The sequence below is a fragment of the Callionymus lyra genome, chromosome 6, assembly GCF_982586985.1.
Source record: "Callionymus lyra chromosome 6, fCalLyr1.hap1.1, whole genome shotgun sequence".
Lineage (NCBI taxonomy): Eukaryota > Metazoa > Chordata > Actinopteri > Syngnathiformes > Callionymidae > Callionymus > Callionymus lyra.
The window spans coordinates 22,943,603-22,966,490 of record NC_141823.1 but is presented as its reverse complement, the minus strand read 5'-3'; the positions used below and the strand labels follow the sequence as shown (position 1 = coordinate 22,966,490).

General features: G+C 39.9%; 1 protein-coding gene across 1 annotated transcript in view; it reads left to right on the top strand.

Annotated features, from left to right (window-relative positions):
- The window catches only part of LOC148077620 (E3 SUMO-protein ligase PIAS1-like), a 43,685-nt gene that overhangs the window by 5,295 nt on the left and 15,502 nt on the right, over positions 1–22,888 (top strand). Inside the window, exons 3-5 of the mRNA XM_087794319.1 lie at positions 12,186–12,681; positions 21,937–22,021; positions 22,135–22,273. Coding sequence (XP_087650445.1) covers positions 12,186–12,681; positions 21,937–22,021; positions 22,135–22,273 — 720 coding nt within the window. The remainder of the gene's footprint in view (positions 1–12,185; positions 12,682–21,936; positions 22,022–22,134; positions 22,274–22,888) is intronic.

The following is a 22,888-nucleotide window of genomic DNA, read 5'->3' as shown; positions in this document are numbered from 1 at the left end:
ATCCATCTGTGTACTTAAGAATGAAATAAACATGCTGCACTTAAACTCATTGACGTTGAGACGACGAAAGTCTTTGGAGGAAAGAAAAGCACTCGGGCCTAACTTGACAATGACTGAAAAAAGAATAATAGAAAATGTGGACACCTGCTACGATAGACGAGTGCAACCTATATACTGTCAATAGAGATTTACGATGGAACAGAAAAAGAAAGTCTCGGACAAACTGCTGCCACAAAACTCATATGAAGCTCAGTCCATTTTTTCATCCAATGTGATTGTGTGTTGTGTGTTTTTAAGTGTTTGATTCTTGTGTGCTGGTGACAAAGGGCCACTTTGCTGTCTGAATTGAAGCAGAAAGCCCTGCTCTGTCTTATTGTTGTGTGCAAACACAGGTTTAGAAATAAGAGGACAATAACCAGGAACCATGTTGCTGTTAGGGCTGCATGTTCTGTCTTCTTTCTGCCTTAAAATTCTATTAAACTGACACTATGAATAATTCAGAGTCAAAGAAAAATCCCATACAAGGTCCAGACCAGGATAAACAATTATATCCCTGCGAACCTAATGAGTAGTTACAACCATGATGCTGGGGTATGACTCATAAAAGATACTTGTGACACGTCTAGGGATCATTCAAATGTTATCAAATTCATATTTTGTGTTCGAAGGAGTATTTAATTTTTTTTGATTCGTAAAAGGATACTTTGTTTACAATGCGATCAACCATCAAAAAACTGCTTTAATGTTGTACTTCAATTTTTTTTAACCATATTTGCTCACGTTACCACTGTAATCCTTTAGCCTGATTTTTGTTTACCGAAAGAAAAAATAATTCTTAATATATTATTGTATGTCAAGGTAGTACAGTTTATTTCCGTATCAATATTTTCCACACCTCTATTAATGGGATGGAAAAAAGCTTGAAAACTATCAAGTATAAAGAAACAAAACAAAGAAACAGTATTGTATCAAAAAGTGCAGTTCTGATGTCATACATAATCCTAAAAACGTAGTGTGTACTAATCTCATATTCATTTTACTATGTTTTTTTTGTACGTGAAATTTTTGAAGTGAACTTAAGGAAGTAAAGGCAAATATGTAAATGTAGTATAAATTGACTTAATATTAAATACAGATTTATCTTAAAGGGAATCTAATTTCAAAACCAAACTTTCAATCCTTAACCAATCACGGCGGGTGGGCATAGTTATGGTAAACCTTATTTTAGCTTCAGGAAAACCAAGCGTTTTCAGTGGGCGGGGCTTAAGTATCTATTTCTAAAATAAATATTTCAATGAAAAGAAGAGTTTTGTACAAACAGAAACTTACTGATGGGTACAATAGAGGTCCAACATCTATTTAAGACACACGTAAATCAAAACATTAGGGGTACTTTAAAGGAAAAAGAAATGCTTGCAGACAAATATAAATGAGAAAGAAAGAGAACCAACAAAATCGTATTATCTTTAAAACAAAATGAGGGTATACGTTTAAAAGGACACACAAAGGGCTCTGACACAAGTCCATGACGGCACCATCAACCACATGTTGAAGTTACATTTGACTGTGGGTCCAGTTTGGGTTCACATCTGGATGAATTCAACTATTAGCAGGACAGATTTGCTTCAGAATCAGAACCTTTTTTCGACCGGTTAAGGAATGTGTGAGTATTGTTCTGTGGTTTTTAATGTGTTTCGAGCTTCAAGAAAGAGATCAAAACCTGGACAAATGTTTGCCTCGATGGTTTGGCCGAAGCCAACATGCTCAAGGAAGGTGTGATCCTCTCTGAGGAAGTAGTTTAACCCTGTGACCCTCACTGGCACCGGATTTGGAATTAATGAGTCACCTTTTATACTTTGAGACGGAGGATCCTTCATTAAACCTGTCGGTTAAAATGTGTCGGTCAGTGTGAACACAGCAAGAATCCCCAGCAAGTGTTTTTGTGAGCGTCTCCACTGATGCTGTGCTTCCAGCCTTCATCATAAATGCATATCGTCGTGTTAATAATTCACGCTGAAACTGCAGCATCACACCACCGACTCTAAAGACTTGATTCTTCCTTTGAACGGGACCATGATGTTGCCAGACCCCCCCCTCCTCCACCACCACCACCAAACATGTCCTGTTGCATTTGATTTTAGTTTGTGCGGCTCCAGAGGAGCTCTTTGAACAGCAGCAACCTGGCAATTCAAATAACAGTCAGTGTGTCGGCGGCTTATAGGTGGAGACGGTCTATTTGTAGAGCCTGTGGCGAGGTTAATCTCTAATGATACAGGCGCTGCTCTCTGCTCCACTGCATCCCTTCTGCGCCGGACACTTCCTTTTGTCACCGCTGTCATTATTGAAGCTGAAGAAAAACAATTATGTGGGGATCGGACACTCATACTTACGCCACATTTTATGACTTGGAAATTGGAAATTTTTCAATAATTCCCCGAATCCCAAATTTCAACATTTCAAAGTACACAATCAGGATTTAGGCTGAACTATGGGCTATAAACCGAGTCTGCCTGAAGACGTCTGCGAGTTGACGGAGGGAATTCTGTTGCCGTGGAAACAGCCGAGATGGACGTGTGCATGTTGCAACACTGTAATTGAAAGCAAAATAGACAAACATGCTACTGATGGACCTTTAAAAAAGACTTTATTGCACACTCTTTTAACTCATGGTCCATAAGTATTCATGGCCCACATTGGTAAAATAGCAATACCGCCATTATAGAATGCATTGGTCAGTTTCAGAACATTTGGACTGTGGGAGGAAACCGGAGTACCTGGAGTAAACCTACGCAACACGGGGAAACATACTCCACTTCTTTAAACAAAGGTCACAGGTGGGCTCCCTCCCAACCTGGAAGCAAACCGACAACCTTCTTTCTGTAATGCAAATCGAACACGCTAACCACTGCGTCACCGTGTGCCCAGTTTAAAAACACGCACGTTATTTTTTTACCTGTACTTGGAGCATTATGATGTTGAATAGCTTAGTTGCTTAGCAAGCAGACAATGAATTGTACTTTTTCTTTTAACATGCGACACAAAACACACTCCTGAAATACATTGTGTTACATTTACAGTTTACACTGCAATACGAGGTACCCTTGATTAGATACTTTGGCAATATTTGGCCTACGATAATAATAATATTGCGGAATCTGCTATATTCGTTACATTGTAAGATATTTCATCAACAATGTATCAAGATGCATGTTATTGAAAAAGAAAGGTTTCTTTAAATACAAAACTTGCAACAACAAATGAATACATCCTGTACAGCTGTACACAGTCAGGGTCATGAATATTGATATTATTAATAACTTCTTATGTAACCCTGAACATCAGTAGCAAAACCAGCAATCTATCATACATTCAAACAGTTTTGAATAGCTTTCAAGGATTATACATTTACTGACCCCCAAGAACATGTGTATTTGGTACTTAAGGTACCAAAAAAAGCTATTATTGTTGTATTTTGTGTTTTCCGTGTTGGCACCAAATTGATACCTAAATATTGGTTCTTGTTATATTTGAAAATTGGGACACTTTCTGAATCAGGTCAGTAATTTGTAACTTTTGATGTAAACTTGGGCCCACACATATTCCTTCACAAAATTACAAATGATATCCTTTCAGACTATTCAGTGTGTTAGTGATCAAGGTGGCTTTGCAGATTCATAGTGTTGCTGTCATATTTTACCTTTTACCTTACCTTATATTTTCTTACGTCATCTGCCTCATAAAAGCCCAACTGGCTCCACAAACCTGCAGTATTTACTGTATTACTATGTTTCTTATTCTGTTGTTTTCAACTCGCCCTGTTTACAGGATTAGCGCCCCCACAGGACAGAAGATATTTAGTCATGATGATGACAACAGGGTAAATAGATGGATAGATACTCTATTGATCCCCTGGGGGAGAAATTCCTTAATACATAAAGTGTGTAATATAAAAATTAAAATTGATCTTTGCAGTGTATTGATTTTTTTTTTCTTATTACATTCTTGATCCAAAGGACTCTTCTTGAGATCATCGAGTGGCACGTTTTGAGAGAGTGGATGAGTCATAGGTTCTAATCTGTGTTGCTCATTTCTTTAGAGAGGCTACCGTACACAACTCATCGGAGGGCGTCCAATCCTTTGAGACGTATACGTCACTTAAATATTTCCACAGTTTTATCATCAAACCTCAATTCTTTTGTGGCCAACGGGAATACTTTGAAAATAAATTCTTCATTTTTTTTTTCTTTAAGAAAACCGCTTGTAGTGAAAATTTAGCAAAGCTGAAAGATTTGTCATTTCCTTTCTGTTCGAGTGGATATTATAAAAGTGGGATTGAAAAAACGGTGTTCATGGACCGGTATAAAAGTGTATCAAACATTTTTATCCATAATCATCTCTATGGCTCCTCATCTTTGTTTCTGAATGTGATTGACTTGTGTGGGATTTACCCTCAAACTCTTTTCCTGGCAACAATATATATTTGTATATATATATATATATATTGTATAAATGTTTTGATTTCACAACCGAACCTTCAACAAACCAAATAACATGCCAACAGGGGGTCCCAGGTTCTTGGCAGCAGTCTGGCCGCTTTAATTCCCTGGTTGTCAGTGTGTTCAAAGGTTGTCAGAGAGAGAGGTTTGAGACGGGACACCTCCCTGTGGCAGCCTGGGGAGAAAGCACTGTAGCTCCAGGTATGATGGCAGAAGATTTCTCAGATGGATGCACTCTGGTTCTGTGGTGCCGCCTGAAAGAACTCCAGTTGTATTTTTGTCCCTCACTTTTTTTCTTTTCTTTTTTTTTAATCCGCTTTTTGTTTTTGTTTGGTTTTTCGCTTCCAAAGGGGGAAGAGGAAGTGAAAACGGCAGACAGAGGCAGCTTTTGGACTACATTGTGAGTCAGAGAATCTGAGAGATGGGGGGTGTGGGGTGGGGTGGGGGGGGGGGGGTAGGCAGCTGGCACCGTGCAGGGCCCTCTAGCCAAGAGTGGGAGCTTTATATAATGGCCAGGTAGAGCCGACCTATACAACCACTGCTCACCCACACATCCTGCAGGAACCTTACGGTCACCCCCGGATGGAGACATGTCATTGCTCCACATTATTCCATTTTTGGTTAACTGTACGTTGTACACTTAGAAAGATCAAGACATATATCCCTAAAAAAGTTGACTTAAATAAAGCCTAAAGCAATATTTGATTCTGAATATTGTGCATTTTTTAGTGACGTCACATTATGAATCATGGTGAAGAAGCACAAGCTCCTCAATACGTTATAACACATACATTGGAAACATTTAGAATCCTCAGGCCAACACACACCCTGGCCGTGTTCATCTTGACTGATTTAATATTGAGTGGGCGTGTGATCTTGCATGCCTCGCATGCCAACTCTTTATGTGACAGATTGGCGGCCTGTACTCTGTCACACACTCTGTGTGCATGCGACTCCTGCTGCGTCGCAGCACCTGCACTGGTACGAGTCCACCTTGTTTAAAAGTCTGTGAATTCAAAGGGGATCAAATAGTAAGGATTTTAAAACTGGGGATACGTTGGTCCGCCTGTGTCGGTTTCAGCTATGTTTAGACACAGCAGGCAACAGTTAGAGCGACAGTGGAATAGTTTTCTCATTATTGGCCAACATGGTTTGACTTGAGTTAGTGTTCTGGCCAATGTTATTAGCTAATCCGTCTAGGATTACAATTCAAGAAAATAAAACATATGGTCCATTGCATGCATTGGTAAGGTTAAGTTGCAATCTAACTACCAAAAACAGTAAATGAGTCATTGTGTGGGAAGTTGCCTGCTTGAGAACTTGGCTCCTAAAGGGATTTAAGTGACATCAGGTACAGTCTGCAGTGCTTAAAGGGCAACTAACGTGTTGATTTAAGTGTGTCTTAAATAGATCTTGGACTCTATTGTATCACCAGTATGTGTCTGTTTGTACAAAACTCTCTTTTCGTTGAAATATTTACATTAGAAAATGTGCTTAAGCCCCGCCCACTGAAAAAAACATGTTTTTCTAGAGATGGAATCTAGTTTACCTTAACCACACCCACTCTGCTGTGATCGGTCAAACATCAAAGTTTGTCACCGCATGTCATCCATCCCGGAATTCTCCACCTCCAAGGGACTCACAGTATAAACAAAGCGGGTGGATGATTGGAAGAGTGAAGACCATTATTGCATTATAATGGACTCTGCTCTCATAACCTCTCGTTCGCCGAAATTTCAGACGGGGGAATATTTCAACATTTGAAACATGTGAGTGTGTCTGGAGGGTTGGAAATTGTCCCTGTTGTTAGTAAAAGTGTGAAAAAAATATAGTAGTTGTATACCAAATGAAATTAAAACATTTCTAATGTCATTCACAGTTCTTCAGATAAACTTTGTTCATTCATTTCAAATCCATTTCAAGTACGGTTCAAGCGTCTTTCAAGATGTTGAGTGGACACAGAAGACACCGGCCTTGTAGAATGACCCACTTTTGAAGGGCCATCTGTAAAAGAGCACTCCCAGCATCGAAGACACGTTTAATCAAGACGGGAAAATAGATTTCAGTCTGTTAAAGTGATTGAACGTGAAACCCGTTGTGTTTTCGAGTCTCCGATTCTAACCTCCTCTATAGGTTATATTTAAGCTACTAACTTGACCACGACTTGACCATGCTACTGAACTGTAGAGCGATTCAGTAAGCGCATAATCTAAAACCTTGACAATACTGATAAGAAACCAAATTATTTTAGTGGTTTGATGTAATGAACCTCTAAAGATGTTGTTGGATTCTAGAGTGTAAGTGTGTCTGGAGGTGGCGAGCTCCTCACAAGTCCATCTTTTCTGTCACTTCTAGCTCAACAGACCTGCGATTGATCCCTTCCTGCTCTCCTCCTGCTCTGTTTCTCCGGCGCTATGGAAAATTTCATTTGGTGTGAAGCCTCAGCTTCTCTTGTCTGCCCATCCCCCCTTCCTCCTGTCCCTCCATCCGTCCCCCTCGCCGCCAAATTATCACCCTGAACACCACTTTACCTTCTCTGACGTGGATGTGCCACAACAGCAGGGCCGGTCTAGACTGAATCAGAATTTTGGTGTGTGTTCAGATACTTAAATATTTCAGACCTTTTCTATCTCATGTCCGTCAATGGTCTCTCCTCACAGCACAGGATCCACTTCATGTTTGACTTGGCAGTGATTCACACCAGATGCTCCTTCTAAACATTAATTTCTACACAATATACTGTAGTCTTTCACAATCACCTGGAAGGTTTTTTTTTTTTTCAAATAATGGTTCCATAATTCATTGGTAACATGTTGGAACAGTGTTTCACACAGTCATGATTTCAGTCCCAGACCACATACTGAGTTCAGAGCTTTATATTTTATCTGTATTTGCGATAAAACACTATAATTATTGTACTAAGATTGATTTTCTGCTGTGGAAAAGTGTTTCTTGACATTGAACCTGAATTTAACGGTTCAGTACTCAAGATGTGTGAATGTTCTGTTCTCAGCACCAGGCATGTTATTTCCTGCTGTTCTTGTATGGTAAAAGGATAATTTCCATTTTACAGCTTCACCTTCTCTAGTTCTTTTGTTGCCTCCATGTCACTCATGCTTCAGATTGGTTTTAACAATCACGGCTAACTTAAGTTCAACAGCGTCTTCATAATTGTAAGCCGTGTGTGTTGTTGTGAGTCAGTGGATATCAAAGAAAATAAATGATATTAAGGAAACCGAAGTAATCGCGTTTAGTATTATTACACACTCTATATATTTTATAATTTGTAAACATTTTGAAATGTAGTATAATAAACACTTATGTATGAATCAACATGTAGGAACAGAAGAAAAAAAAAAGTCTTAACGCTTATTTGTTTTTCTGAACACTAATGATCCGTGTAACCGAGCAAGAGTACAAGTTTTCAAAGATAAATATTTTCATTTGAAAATGTTGACCACCCATGTTCACCCTGGTATTGTGTGATCATGTCTGCGCAGTTGTGTGTGTCTGGAAAACTAATTACACACTTTCTCTTGTCATAGTTGTTTTACTTTCTTAAAGCTCACAATCAGCCTCACACCAGGACCTCAGGACGTCGCTCGCAAACCCGTGTAAAAGTGACAATTATGATTGTTTGTAACACATAATAAGTAATTTTGAGCCGTTATTTGCCTAGAAATCGTTTTTATGAACACAGCATGAACATCAAATGAATAAAACGTCCAAGTCCTCTTATCTTTTGTGTCCCAGAGCAATTTTCAATGAATAATAACAACATAATGTTCTCCAAAAGTAAAAATGAAAGTTGATTTATTTGAGTGGGGGTTGTCTGATGTTGTTCTTACCAGCAGAAGACACAGAAGTCACACAACAAAGTTTGTTTCGTTATTTTAGTCATTTTGCTGTAAGACAAGTATAGTAAACGATAACATGAACGACCTGTTGGAAATACAGGGTTCCCATGTATTTCGCCACGGTAACAGTTTATACACTCTTAAAAAAACTACATCAACATAATGACATTCTTTACTACTACTCACCATGTCAAATATTTCACAGCCCCTCTGATGGAGCTGCGTCCCCCACTCTTGTCTATTTCATAAACCACCTGAATAATAGTTAATTTCGTAGTAGCACCGGTAGTTTAGTGGACGGAGGAGACTTGAAATAAATCCACATTTTAAAATGCCAAAAAACGACCTTGTAATGGCAAAAGCAAACAGTAGTTATTTAATTAAAGGCTTTTAAGGCGAACTTAAAAGCCTTTAATTTTCTCAAAAAAAGTGCGCCTTATTATCCTGAGCGCTTTATATATACGAACATTACCTGGTGGGTGACTTGTTTACAAACACTATCATGACTCTGCGCCGACCGAGCCGACACGCCGCGGGCGGGATCACGTCATTGCGTCATCAAGGGGTGGGATTTACGACGCACATCACATGATGGTGGACATCTATGGAGTGACATTACTTTAACCGGTTTGAGCGAGTGTGTCTTGGTTGTTGTACGCTCAAAATCTCTCTGCTGCGCGCTCAACCAGTCATACACGTGCGTTCAACATGTCATACATGCATGCTCTAGCTGTCATACATGCGCTCAACTTCACTGCTGCGCGATTAACACTTGTATGCTCGCTCACCAGTCTCGCTTAATATTACGGTGCGCCCTATGTATGAAAACGGTTCTTAAACAGGCCATTCATTGAAGGTGCGCCTTATAATCCGGTGAGCCTAATAGTGCGGAAAATACGGTACCTGACTCTAGCATAGCAGAATTTACAGACCGCATGACTCTTGACACAGTCGCAACTTCTTTCATTTGTTTTGAAACCTGTTTGGAAATGATATGTCATGGTTGTGTCTAAACATCAGCTTCAAAATATGCCGGAGTCAACTGTATCCTCTTATCCTCAGTCATCGCCGGGATCTCGCATAACTACATTGTTCCTTTAGCTGCGGATGATGTAATGACTCCTGCCATCTTTATAATAAATATGAAGCATTGCAAAAGAAGAGGAAAAACTAAAGCTTCTTAACTAAAAGAGATCACCCGATAGTAAATGCAGGATAGAAAATTTGAAACTGATCTCCACTGTGCTTTTAATAATCCAGTGAATCCTCTACTGCATCAGCACACGTTCAGGCAGAAAGAGCTGCACTTTAAGTTCTGGCTGAATCATTACACCTGAGGAGGAGAAGCGTAAGGCTTGAGATTGACACAGAAATGGTTCTGCTGCTAAATGAGCAGGACTGTTGGCTTACTCTCAGCCAGCCCTCTCAACTGCACCCCCATCTTCACAATGCTCCATCCACAAATACAGGACTATGAGCCCTTTCCTATTTACACGAAGAACAGACTTGAACACACTTTATTAGACGCTAATGTGTGACAAACAAATCCAAATGCCATTCAGTCCCACCAACCTCTTCAAACATCGGACACATCAGTACTCTTCAACTTACTGCTAATGCAAAATGAAATACCACCTAAAACAAAAATAATTTGCTGCCAACAAGAGAAATCCACGTTTTGATGGAGATTTATTGGCAATTCGAGACGTTCATCAGAGCCCTTCAGTGCCGCGTGTTGAACAGTGAAAGCAGTAAAGTGACCGTTAATATTTTTGGGAATATCTAATCTAATCTAATATACACAAGAGGCCAGCCAAAGGTCCTAGTGTGCAGCTGTCAGCTCATGGCACTAGACAAAGTTAAACGCATCACAATAACTCGACACATGAGCAGGACAAAATCACAAATTCACAAAGTACCAAGGTTGCATGTAATGCAAGTACAAATGATTCAAAGAAATTCAACAACACAATTGGTTAATTTGCAAAGAACACTGTCTTTTTATTGTCACCCACTAGAACATTATTCACAAGTAGGAAGGAAAAAAGACAATCACTTTGTAAAAGATTTTAAAAAGTTTGTTTTGGTTGCCTTTGTATTAGGCATCACAGCAAGAAAGTTGCAGGTTTGCTTCCAGGTCTGGAGGGAGCTAACGTGTGACCTTTCTCTGTGGAGTTTGTATGTTCTCCCCGTGTTGCATGGGTCTACTCCGGCACTCCGGTTTCCTCCCATAGTCCAAGAACATAAAGAGTTTGAATGGAGAATTTTCCATAGGTATTAGTGAGTGTGTGTGAACGAGTGTGTGCCCTGCGACATACTGGTGTCCTTTCCAGGGTGTCCCCCGCGTCTCGCCCCAAAGAAGAAGATAGGCGCCAGCCCCCTAGCAACTCAAAACATCTCAATGAATTCTGTGAGCAGCGCATTGGTCTCTCTGCAAACATATGTTCATAAGGAGAGCAATAAAGTGAAGGTATTAAAGTAAAATCATATAAACACGCACGATCCAGGCAGCGCTGACACATAGTTTTATAATAACTTAGGCTGAACATGAATGGACGGAAAACTCTGGAGGTGTTTTATGGTTTACCCGAGGTGTACACAAAAGAGGCTGCCTGTGAGCACCCAAAGCATCATCAAAGAAAAGGAATTGGATAAATGGATGTTCTTGAATAGTGTGTTCTTGCCTCCAAAATGCTGGAACAGGAAGTGATTAACACTGAGATGGACCTTACGCATTGACTACTTTTGTTTGTTTTCATAAAGATTTGTTTGCTCCATTTTGTCATTTTTTTGTGATTGTTGCGTTGTTTTTTCCCCTCTTGTCATCAACAATTAGGACCCCGTTTTGTTGGAGCCAAAACAATATTTCTGTGATAAGGGACATTTAAGATCTGGTTCAAAATCTGCTGTGTTATTTAATACACATGGCGGCACAGTTCAGGAAGGTAGCAGGTATTTAAGTGCGGTGATGAAGGCATTCAGTTTTATACTGTAGCTGTGGCAACGTAGATTGTTTTCGTTATTTGATCTGTTATTTGCAAATAATTGTGTTTATTGGACAATTGGAAAGTAAACCATTGACTTCAGTTGAAGTCAAGGTGTTGGACCTGTGATTTCTGTCCAGAACAAGTTATCGTGTTTACACCGTAGCATCAAATGTAGTCTAGAAACAAAGTTAATATACATATATATATATATATATATATAATTGTATTTGATACACACTAAAATATAAACCATTAAATAACTTTGATTAACACTCAGGGTCAATGTGACCCGGTGGCCCCAGATAACAAATGAGTTTGTGGCAATGTTTTTTCATGATACTGTACCTATATTCCAGTCAGTGTTTCGTTTTGTTTTTTAGTTTTTTTAGTTTTCTTTTGCTTTCAAATCACAATTCCTTTTAACACCTGTGTCTCTGGGTCAAGGTGATCCAGTGGCCTGGAAAAAAAATGTCTCTGTGCTATGCCTTTTGTTGTCTCTGGGTCAAGGTAAACACAAACTCCACCGCCGCATATGTATTTGTGGAAGCCAGGGAGGTCTGTCACCTTGACCCAGAGACAACACAAGGGATACCACATTTTTTTTCCATCGTATCATGAAAAAATGATTGCAACATCGATTGATTTCTTTTTCTTACACCCCTTCTCACACGACTGGTACATATTTCCACTGCTGCCACCGCTCCTTTGCAGCTGAGAGAGGTCATGACCAGCATCTGATGTGGCTGGATCTGCAGTTATAGTTATTTAAAAGCTACAGTAGCTGTGCATCTGCTTGATGATTCCTTCAACTAAACTGTATGTTTCTTCTCTTTCGCTCGTCACAGCAAATGATCATGAGCCTGCGGGTGTCGGAGCTGCAGGTCCTGCTGGGATACGCCGGGCGAAACAAGCACGGGCGCAAACACGAGCTGCTGACTCACGCCCTGCACCTGCTGAAGTCCGGCTGCAGCCCCGCCGTGCACATGAAGATCAAAGAACTGTACTGCCGACGCTTCCCCGCCAAACTGCTCTCCCACCCGGACCTGGTCCTGCCCGGCCCGCATCACCCGGCCTCGGCCGGGGCGATGGGCGGAGGGGGCGCCGCGCTGCCCGCCGGCCTGACGCAGCTGGCGTACGAGGGTCACGCCGGTCACGGGGGAGCCCCCTCACCCGCGGCCCTGTTGCCGCTCTCCCTCCTCGGACCCGGGCATCAAGACCTGACGGGGCTGACGCATCACCTCACAGGCTCGGCCACGGTCGAACGCGTTCATCCGGACGTGAAGTTCCAGAGGTTGCCCTTCTACGACCTGCTGGACGTGCTGATCAAGCCCATCAGTCTAGGTGAGAGGACAGCATTGAATATAATGTCCGTAGACAAAATTAAACAATAGAAAATGTGTGTTTTCAATCGAGACAATATTTAATTTGTTTATTTTACTTCAATGTACTTAAAAGTAGCTTGTTTTACTTTGTATCAACCTTATTAACCTTCAATTATTTTCTTTATTTCGCTTTTTTCCCCCTGTTTTTCGTCAAGCTGTTACTAACATTTGAATCATTTCGATTGTAGCGACTTGTGTCGCTCCCCTAAACGAAGTCTTCCGCCCCCCGTTTAGACTGTGTTTCTCTGCACCACTACCACCGGAGCGCTCGACTTTTTATCTGCTTCCAACAGACCAATGCAAGTTGTTTGTTGTTGTGTCCATGCTCGTGGACACCAGCCGCGTCCTCAGACTCGTGCCAGCTGGAAAACGCCAAGCTCTCCTTTGATTCAGAAGCGTTCGGATTGTATCTTTTTTTGACCCGGGAAAATATTAAATTGAGTCCGATTTTAAACGTTCATGCTCCAAAAGAAATCTTGAATATTTTTAATTAAATTTGATTCGAAATCGTTTTGCAACCCAACCATTAAAGATCTAGCGTAGGTCGTTTTTAAAAGTTATATTCAAAATGTTGCCCCAGGGATGTTTTAACGGATGTATCGGTTGCATTATGGGAGTTTTAGCATGTTTTTTTTACGCGGAAATTGAATCAGTTCAAATGCAAACCTGACTCAATTTTCCTCCATCGGAGCAGAAAAGCGGTGTGATTAATTTGCCTGCGGAGGCTTGTACAAACACGGCGCCACAGCTCCATCATAACACATCTTTCTCTTTTTACCTTCCCACTCCGGAGGCACATCTTCTCCCCCCCCCCCCCTCTCCTCCTTCTCTCTCTCTCTCTCTCTCTCTCTCTCTCTCTCTCTCTCTCTCTCTCTCTCTCTCTCTCTCTCTCTCTCTCTCTCTCTCTCTCTCTCTCTCTCTCTCTCTCTCTCTCTCTCTCTCTCTCTCTCTCTCTCTCTCTCTCTCTCTCTCTCTCTCTCTCTCTCTCTCTCTCTCTCTCTCTCTTCTCTCTCTCTCTCTCTCTCTCTCTCTCTCTCTCTCTCTCTCTCTCTCTCTCTCTCTCTCTCTCTCTCTCTCTCTCTCTCTCTCTCTCTCTCTCTCTCTCTCTCTCTCTCTCTCTCTCTCTCTCTCTCTCTCTCTCTCTCTCTCTCACTCACTCACCCATCTTCGCTCTTCCAACCCTCGGCACATTTGCATGCATAGAAATGAATCCATGGAGACGTACACCTGTGCCCGCAGCACACACACACCCTTCTCCCAGTAAAAATCAGAAGCCCACATACTTAGCCCGCTCGCACGTACACCCAACCGTACGTTCCCATCAATAATGCATGTTGATCGTATTGTTGGCGGCGAGCAGTGTGAGAGCGAAACACCCCTGAGGAGAAGCGAGGCCATTCTTTCTCTGTTGCAATTTAAAATGACATTAGCTTCTGTTTTTAGCATAATCATGATGGAAAATAATGACACAATTAGATTCGGCGTTGCCTCTGAGGCAGATCCTGTGTTGTTCTTTTTTTCTTGGTGGTCATTACTCATAACCTTTATGGTCTCTGGCTTTCACGTCCCCTCTCTCTATTCCCTATTGTTGTATTTTCTCCTGTTGCCTGGTTCTCCCTCGCCGTCTGCCTCCATCCCACTCCCCTCCCCCACCAGCCAGCTCCGCTCTCCCACTTTATCATTTGTTTTGTTTTGTGCTTCTTGGTCTGGCAGCTTTGTGTATTTTACATCCAAACACAAACCCAAAATCCAACCCAGGCTCGCTGAATGAAATCTGTTTTCAAGCAGCGAAACGAGTGCAAAAAATGCGAGATGCTCAGTCCATCGCTGTGCAGAGACGTGGATGAAGCGGGTGCATATTTTTAAAATTTTAAATACATTCGGATACACAGTTTCAAGAAGCACATCTTGAACCTGCTTCCTCGCAGTTTTCTGTCTGCAACCTTAAGTAAAGAGAAGATGGTGAAAGTAAGAACCAACAGCCTTGTGGTACAAGGTGGTTGAATGAAAACGTTTTAATGTGGTCAGCAGGACAGAACAACAGCTGCATCCTGGTCTAGTGTGAATTTTGGGTCAAGCAGGTGTGAAATGATGGAAAGCCTTGGAACTGTTTTTTGAGAGGTTTTTTTTCTTCTTAAGTTGGGTGGGGCCCTGGTGGAGAGATTTAAAGATTAGCTTGATGGACTCAATTTATACTTTTATTTTCCAGGACTATAGAAAACACAGGCTAGCCCTGTTTTGTTTATCTAGCTAGAGCTTGTTTGTTGCAGCTGTGTTTCTATCGCCAACATTCCACTTGAACGGCGCTCTGCAGGGTACCAGTGCTAGCTAGCATTAGCTAATGATTAAGCACATATAGATTAATACAATCTTAAATCTGGCCGGCCAGATGGTTGGCTCAAAATCAAAGTGGATAAATGTTGTTATGCTGACCTAAAGTATTTCGTTGATTAATATAAGCTTAGCTAAGAAACGGAGAGGAACGATGTCAACAATTGACTTAACACTTCCAAAATAGTAAAACTGAGGGTTTTTTCAAGGAATACTCGTAGAGACAGTTTGGTAAATTTAAAAAAATGTGTTGGCCTCTTGACAGAGAGTTCTAAAACGTTGGCTCCTTGTGTAATTGAGTTTGACACCCCTGTTTTAAGTTTATCCAAATGAAACTCCAGACATAAAGTTTAGGATTATTTGCATCATTCTCTGCTGTGTTCTTGAGAAAGAATCTGTCTTTTTGTCCATTGTTGGTTTAGAACACATAAGGAAAAATAACCATTTCTCCTTTTTAAACCTGAGACTAGGAGTTAATGGACTTGGGTATTATTATTAATTTACAAATAATGTGTGTAGAATAATGAGTTAATAAGAACCTTTGTTTTTCTGGTGGTTTGTCAGCATCTGTTTGTTCCCTGTCCACCCTTTTCTGTCCAGATCTATGGAAGTTAGTGCAGGTTTGTATGGACGGTCGAGTTAATCAATAGAGAGAGTATTTTGTGCTGCACATAGCATTGTGTGGCTGTAAAGATAACGGTGGAATCATGTCTTTTTCATGGACGATTCACCGAAGTCATGTTGCTAGTTAAGAGATCAAGACTTCTTCCGCCCCAAATGATTTCCCATAGCTATTGTTAACTAATACACAAGGGTTCCAGTCCAGCATATCTTGGGTTGGCCCGAGAGGGTAAAACCTGAAATACCAGACCAGGGTGGAGTCAAGAAGTCATCCAGTCTGTACTCTGAACTGTTTTTTCACAATATACTAGAGAAAAAACGAACATTTTTGTACTTTGCAGTTAAAACGTATACCTCCAAATTACAATTCCAATCTTCAGCTCCTCACTGTAAAAGAGAGGTGGAATTTTGCTCAACCTGTAAATGAAGAGATCTGTGTTTTAGCTTCATGTATAAAACACTCCTAATTGTGTTGCACATTTCAAATACATAGTATCAAATACATCTGAAGCTCAGACCCTTGCTTACCTCCTTAGGTTTAGTTCTCATTTCTGACATCAATAATCTCTGTTTCTTATCTGATACAATACACCAGCAGATTAACAGGTCACTACATCAATCGGTCGTGACCTACATTTATTATCTTTCGGGCCACATAAACTAACTTGGAGTGGCCAGATGTATCCCCCGGGCCATAGGTTTGCAGTGCACATTCCTGATGAGAATGACTTTGGAATTACCAGGACTAACTGTAAGTGCACATTTATTTCCTCTGAAGCTGAAACGAGAAGCACATTTTCATATTTAGTTCCTATTTAATCCTTTTAAAGCTGCTACTTCAGTGAGGCACTGAATATTCTTTACCCTTTTCTAACACACTTTTCAATATGTTTTAACGGTGAAAATTAAAGGAAGCTTCCAGGACCGTCTCCCGTGCAGAGAGCAATAAAGTGGCTCTTCTCCGAGTATTTCCAAACAACACCAGACTTGCTGTATAAACATCTGACCTCCACGCGATCCAGGGAAAAACCTTTTTCATGTAAACAACAAAGGTCTACTCGCTCTGGTTTAACATCAACACCGGAGTCCTTTCTGAACTTATCTATAAATAGGTTGCTTTAAAAGTCATTCCTAAGACATGATGTTTGCTACACTCATCGTGGTGTTTTACCTCTTTTAGTTCGCATCGTCAGCGTTAAAAGATGGACGGCGTCGCACGTACAAGTTGTATGTAGAATAAATGTTTAGATCAGCTGCAGGGTGTGGTCTCTGTGTGTTGGAACTGAACCACTAAGCCCTCGCGAACTTCCTGCCCCGCACTCCTTGATAGTTACAGCTGCCGGGGTGTGAAAATTTAATACCAGCCTCAGAGATCCTGTAAGTGCGTGGAATGTCTTAATGAGGTCTGGCACGCTCGAGGTGGACGACAACCGTACGAAGATGACTGTTTGTTGCTGCGAGAGGAAGTCACCACCGGACGTGACGCGACATATTTGCAGTCGTCTCAACGTTGGAGATTATTTGCAAACATCTCTGTTGTGCGTCTGCAACGCGTGTCCGTCCGCCTGTGTGTGATGAAAAAAAGTAGCAGAGCAACTAACAAGATAATAAACTCCAGCTGTGGTTTGTTGTGATGAAGACAGGCACATTCCCTGTGACTTAGCTCATATATGAAGCCTTCCTAAGAGCAATTATCCAAAATATTAGGAGTTTCCGCTAAGCAAGAGCCCCCCCGAGAGTTCTCAGACGATCCTGTCATCTTTAAAGATGGGAAGACTTTTAAGAATTGTCTTGAAGGGCTTTTAGAGGAGAATTAATTAAGCAGAAAGAAAGTACTAACACACTTATTAGATCCTTTGCACCATGTTATGACTCCCCTCTGTCAATTTGGTTGTGATCTAATTTGAGATTTTAAAGATGTAATGCCGATAGAAAATGTTATCACAGACGAGCCACGTATCACAACAAGACAGAGAGAAGTTCCAAGAACACATGTATTGCTTCATCTCTCTCTTTAACTTCTGCACACTTTTTCTGGATTGAATGTTCTTTTGCGTACTGGTTGAAATCCTAGGTCCCCTCATAAAATATATGGTTCACACACCTTATTGTAGAAGATAAAATCCATTATCTAAATATTTACATTTAGAAATGAGTCAATTGAGCAACCGGTATTTAAGAAAAAACATCTCTTCCTTCAGATTTTTAATTAAATGTAACTTGTAAAGTCAATTAAAGAGGCAAGTACTGCTTATGTATGAAATATAATATGTGTTTTAAGTATTTACACACAACATACTATACATATAAATAGGAATTCATAATCAAGAGGGAACACGACAGCACTCGCTCTCAGTCACGCTTGTTTTCTTAAGTATCTTTTGTGTCTATGATTTGGCATCTTGTCTTTCAAGCTGATACTTCAGATCAAAATGTAACAATGGACAATGGCTGTAATAGCTTTCACTCAGTTTGTATGATATCATGTTGTGTTTATGCCATGTGAAATAATAAGGAGGTATATACACCTTTTCAATCTGGTTACATTAGTAACACATCAACAGAAGTAATTGAGCGATCTATCAATGTTCCATTTCTAAAGAGCGTCATCAGATGGTGAGATGACTCCCTGGGAAGACATGAAGTCAATAAGAGAAGTTACAGCACTGCTTCTGCATCAATGATTCATCAGTAAAGTCTTTAATCTACAATGTTATTTAATCACAGATTAAATTTTAAAGTTATCTGAGATTTGGCTTCATATTTGTGTCGCGCAAACCCTAAATTACCATTTAATTACTCTGTATAAAATACGATTGTGAAAATGGCAACCATTTATTTCTTTTATTTTTCTCTCTATTCATCAAGTGTGCTATTTTTCTACACAGCCGACTACTTTCCAGGGTTTGATTGTACGTATATTGTTCGCACTTGTACATGTGCTAGTTATTATGTTCAATCTAAGTTGGATTTAGTTTGTGTAATGGAAACATTTTTTATTAGTTCTGGTTTCTGAAATCCTGCAATTAAATGTACCTCCACTTACATTTTCCATGAGCTCCAGAAAAAAAGAAATCAGTATTTGAAATTAGAAGAATGGCAAGCCTTGTTTGTTTCAAAGTTTGGGGGGAAATAAGAAATAAATTCTTAAAGTTCTTTATAATTCTAAAATGTAAGTATCTATATGATTTATGTTTACAGTCGAACTTGGGACCTGAGTTGTAACTTGTTCTTGAATATGAAGTCACAGATAGTAAAGAACCGATTCACAGTCGGGATCAACATCAGACATTTTTACCAAATGTCTTAAACAGGAGACTTAACTGAAATCAGAAAGACTTGAAGGTTAAGGCAAATAAACAACAGCTGTTGCAGTGCATTTTGGGACCGTCTTTTGAGTTATTAGTGGCGAGCTTTGGTGTGGCGTTCCAGAAAATTATAACTAATAGGTCAATCTACTCTACTTCTAATCCCTCACCATACCGCATTATACCTTTTTTTTTACGAATTGCAATAAATCATGTCCAGAGGTTTTTATTTGTCTTCTGGGTATTCTGCAGCCTGTAAGTGTTTTTCTTTTTACTATCCTGAGTGGTCCAGCGCAGTAGCATCAACCCTCTCATTTAGCAATTTGCCTGGTATTTGTGATCACTTGACATAGTCTTTAAAGTGTTGTGCTTTTATGCATTACGATTAAATTGTGGATTTCTTTCAAGCTTGATAGTGACGATAAGATATTTTGCTTTGTGGTGTTCTAGCCAGCTGACATAGACATGGAGACATACATGTTTAAGAAAGAGAGCAACAAAAAAGGGTGATTCTTTTTTTTTTTTCCTTTTAGAAATGTATGATTCTACTAAACATAACCCTGAGGATCATCAAGGGATTATTGCTGAATATATTTTACTAGTTTTAAAGTCTCTGTACTGTCTTATTTTACCCTTTTCCTGGCTCTTAAGTCTCCTAATAATTTTCCTCATTTCTACCTCATGTTTCCCCTTTTTCTTCGATTTGCTTTGAGCATCTAAATCCTTTCTCCAATATTTTAACTTTGATTCCAGGGGTTTATAATTCAATCACACCAGGAGCCAAACACTTCTAGTCCAGCTGAGTGTTTTTGAAAAGGGCAGTCTAGCTTGCGACTCAAACAAAATATGTACTTACCGAAATTTCTTGAAGTAAAAGTTCAACCAAAATTCAAATTTCATGTATTTTATACCCTCATGTTATCTGATTGGGATTCATCTGTTTCTTTTTAGAGTTACAGACAGCAATGTATGTTCATAAGATTGTAGCGAACAGGGCTTACTTTTCTTAGTGCAAAAAGACAAACCCCCCAAAAAACATCCAAATACCACCATACTGCTTCTGCTATAAAACACTTTTTTTTTTTTTTTGTTTGTCTTTTTGGACTACCATCATATCGACATACATTTCTACCAGTAACTCCAAAAAGGAAATTTTACTATTACTCTGAAAACATGAGAGTGAATGGAAAATAAGTAAAGGTTTAATACTTGGTGAACTACACCTTTAACAGGATGTATGATTGTGATATTATCTTTTCAAAGCTAGACGCCCCTTAGTTATCACGTTGCTTGTCCTCCATCAAATGTCTTTCCTTTGACAAAAGTTTTAATGAAATGACTGGAGGTCTCTGTATAACTGTTGACATTGATCATCTCTGTTGCTGTTTTTACCCTTGTGTTATCTCTGGGTCACGGTGACCCGGAGCCATGGAGGTCCTTTACCTTGACCAAGAGACAACACACGGGTTAACACTAGCATGTTTGTATGTGCAATATCAACATGAACATCAAACTGCTTGAAAATTATGGAAACATATTGTCAATGTATCAATGAGGATGAAGCTTCTGATCAAAAAACTGAATTAATAATAATACAAACCAATAATTTGTGGGGAAACAAACTTGCCATAGTTGTCCATGTGTTGAGAGTGGTGCAAACTAATCCATGACTTTAGTGAGTTATAGATTGATAGATGGAGGCAAAGAGCAAGCAAGGACAGAGTGAGATAGAGTGAGAGAGTGCTGTTCTATTTTTAACTGCTGTCCCCATAGGACAAGCCTCTGAGAGCATCCAGAGCCAAAGAGTCTGTTCTGCCGTTCACAGCATAATAACAGACGTGCAATTAATCTGTGGGTCGGCTCGTCGTGTGTTTCCATCCATAATGTGGTTGATGTGAGGAGGACGTGTCACTGCGAGGTTAAAATGATCACACAGGCAACAAAGAGAGGGCATCTAGCTCCGTTTGTCGACTCCTACTGCTCCATATTCCCTCTGGGATTTCAACCGCTGCCTCTTCTGTAGCTGAACCATCTTCTTCTTTATGTTAAAATGGCCCCCTCTGCTGAAACTTTTAGATCTCCGCTCAAAAAGCATTTTTAATCCGCTCTTCTTTACTCAACCTTTGATGCTCTGTGCATGGTTTTTGAGCTGCTTTGAGATTCATAGAGATTGTTTTTTTTACTTCACACTCTAACTTGACAGGAAGATTAATTGCATACTGCATGAGGATACTATTGTAGGTGTGATTTCTGCACTTTTATGTCCTTTCCGCAGTGATTCTACACGTCTTTCGATATTAACGTTCGCAAGATTTGTCCGTGATTCAAATCTTTTCATGGTGGTTGATCAATCTTTGATTTTGAGTCACAAAACACCTCCCTTGTGTCCTTTTTATTGACTACAGTTTTACCATTTTGTAAGCTTGAGTTGGTCTCAGAACATTTTCTTTTAACTTGAGTAGCCCCTGAGAATAAATGGCACAAGGAGGAGTGGCATAATTATTTTTGCTTTGCCTGCTTCATGTCCTCTTTTGTTTTTTTTCCTTTTAAACAATCATTATTGATCATGATAATATTGACAAAATACATCAGCACAGACAAGTGATTTTTTGTAAAAATCCACTCATCCAAAAAGCAATTTATTATAGTTGTTTTGTTGTCTTAGCAACATTATTAAAATACCTACATTCTAGTGAATTCTTCAAAAGTTCACAGTGAAGCGACAACGTGACATCTCTCATATAGAATGTTCTTCCCCAGACGACGATGCGGCGTGTGTGGAGATATTAAACGGCTTGATGCATTCTATCAATATTAAAGTGAGATGTCTGTGCACGCCTCATAACGGAGGCGCCATTTGCTGGAAAATGTTATGGGATCTGAAATATGGTGTGTTTATAATCCTGCATATCTTAATAATGTTTTTGTTTTTTTTCCGTTCTCCATCTTTGCAGCATCAGACAGCAGTCAGCAGTTCCAGGAGAAATGCTTCACCTTTGCATTAACGCTACAACAAGTCCAGCAGATCAACAACTCCATGTGAGAGAAACTATTTTGTGATGTTTGATACTTGTGAATTGTCGATGCGTCCACGTCCTGGATTCGGCCATCTGTTTATAAATCTGTGTGTGTGTGTGTGTGTGCGCCTAAAGGGACATCTCCACGTCGATGTTCGACTTCTCGGTTCAAGTTCAGTTGAGGTTCGGCCTGTCTGATACCAGCTGTCCACAGGAAGACCACTTCCCTTCCAACCTGTGCGTCAAAGTCAACGGGAAGCTGTCGAACCTCCCGGTGAGAACATAGAGTTTGTAAATTTAAAATAGTGTTAAAACATCGGCAACACAATGATGACAACAGGAACAAGATTTAAGCAGGACACTTTTAACCAAGTATGTGAAGATGTACAATTGTATCAAATATGCTTCTCACCTCAAACGCCACAATTGCTGCGATTGTAGGTGGATCTTGAAATTTAACTGAAATCAAAACTGCAATTTACAATTCTCTTCATGCTGATGTTTCTACAAAATATGTCACTTACTTACTTAGATGCACTTTACTTTTGTCATTTACCTCAGATACAGAACTATGGTCTTAAAATATAATTTAACATGTAAATCGATGTGAATCTATGCAACATTTTACATTTTGTATATATAAGTAAGTAAATAATTTATATTTATATAGCGCTTTTCCAGACCAGGGTCACAAAGCGCTTAAACAATCAAAACAATACTACAATAAAGTATATACTTTAAAGGTCAAGACAATACTGAGAACAACACAGGAGTTCCAGAAAATCAAGGAAAAGCCTGAACAAATAGAAACGTCTTAAGATGTTTCTTAAAGGAGTCAGTAGATCATCAAACACAGAGGGAGAGGAAGATCATTCCAAAGCTTAGGGGC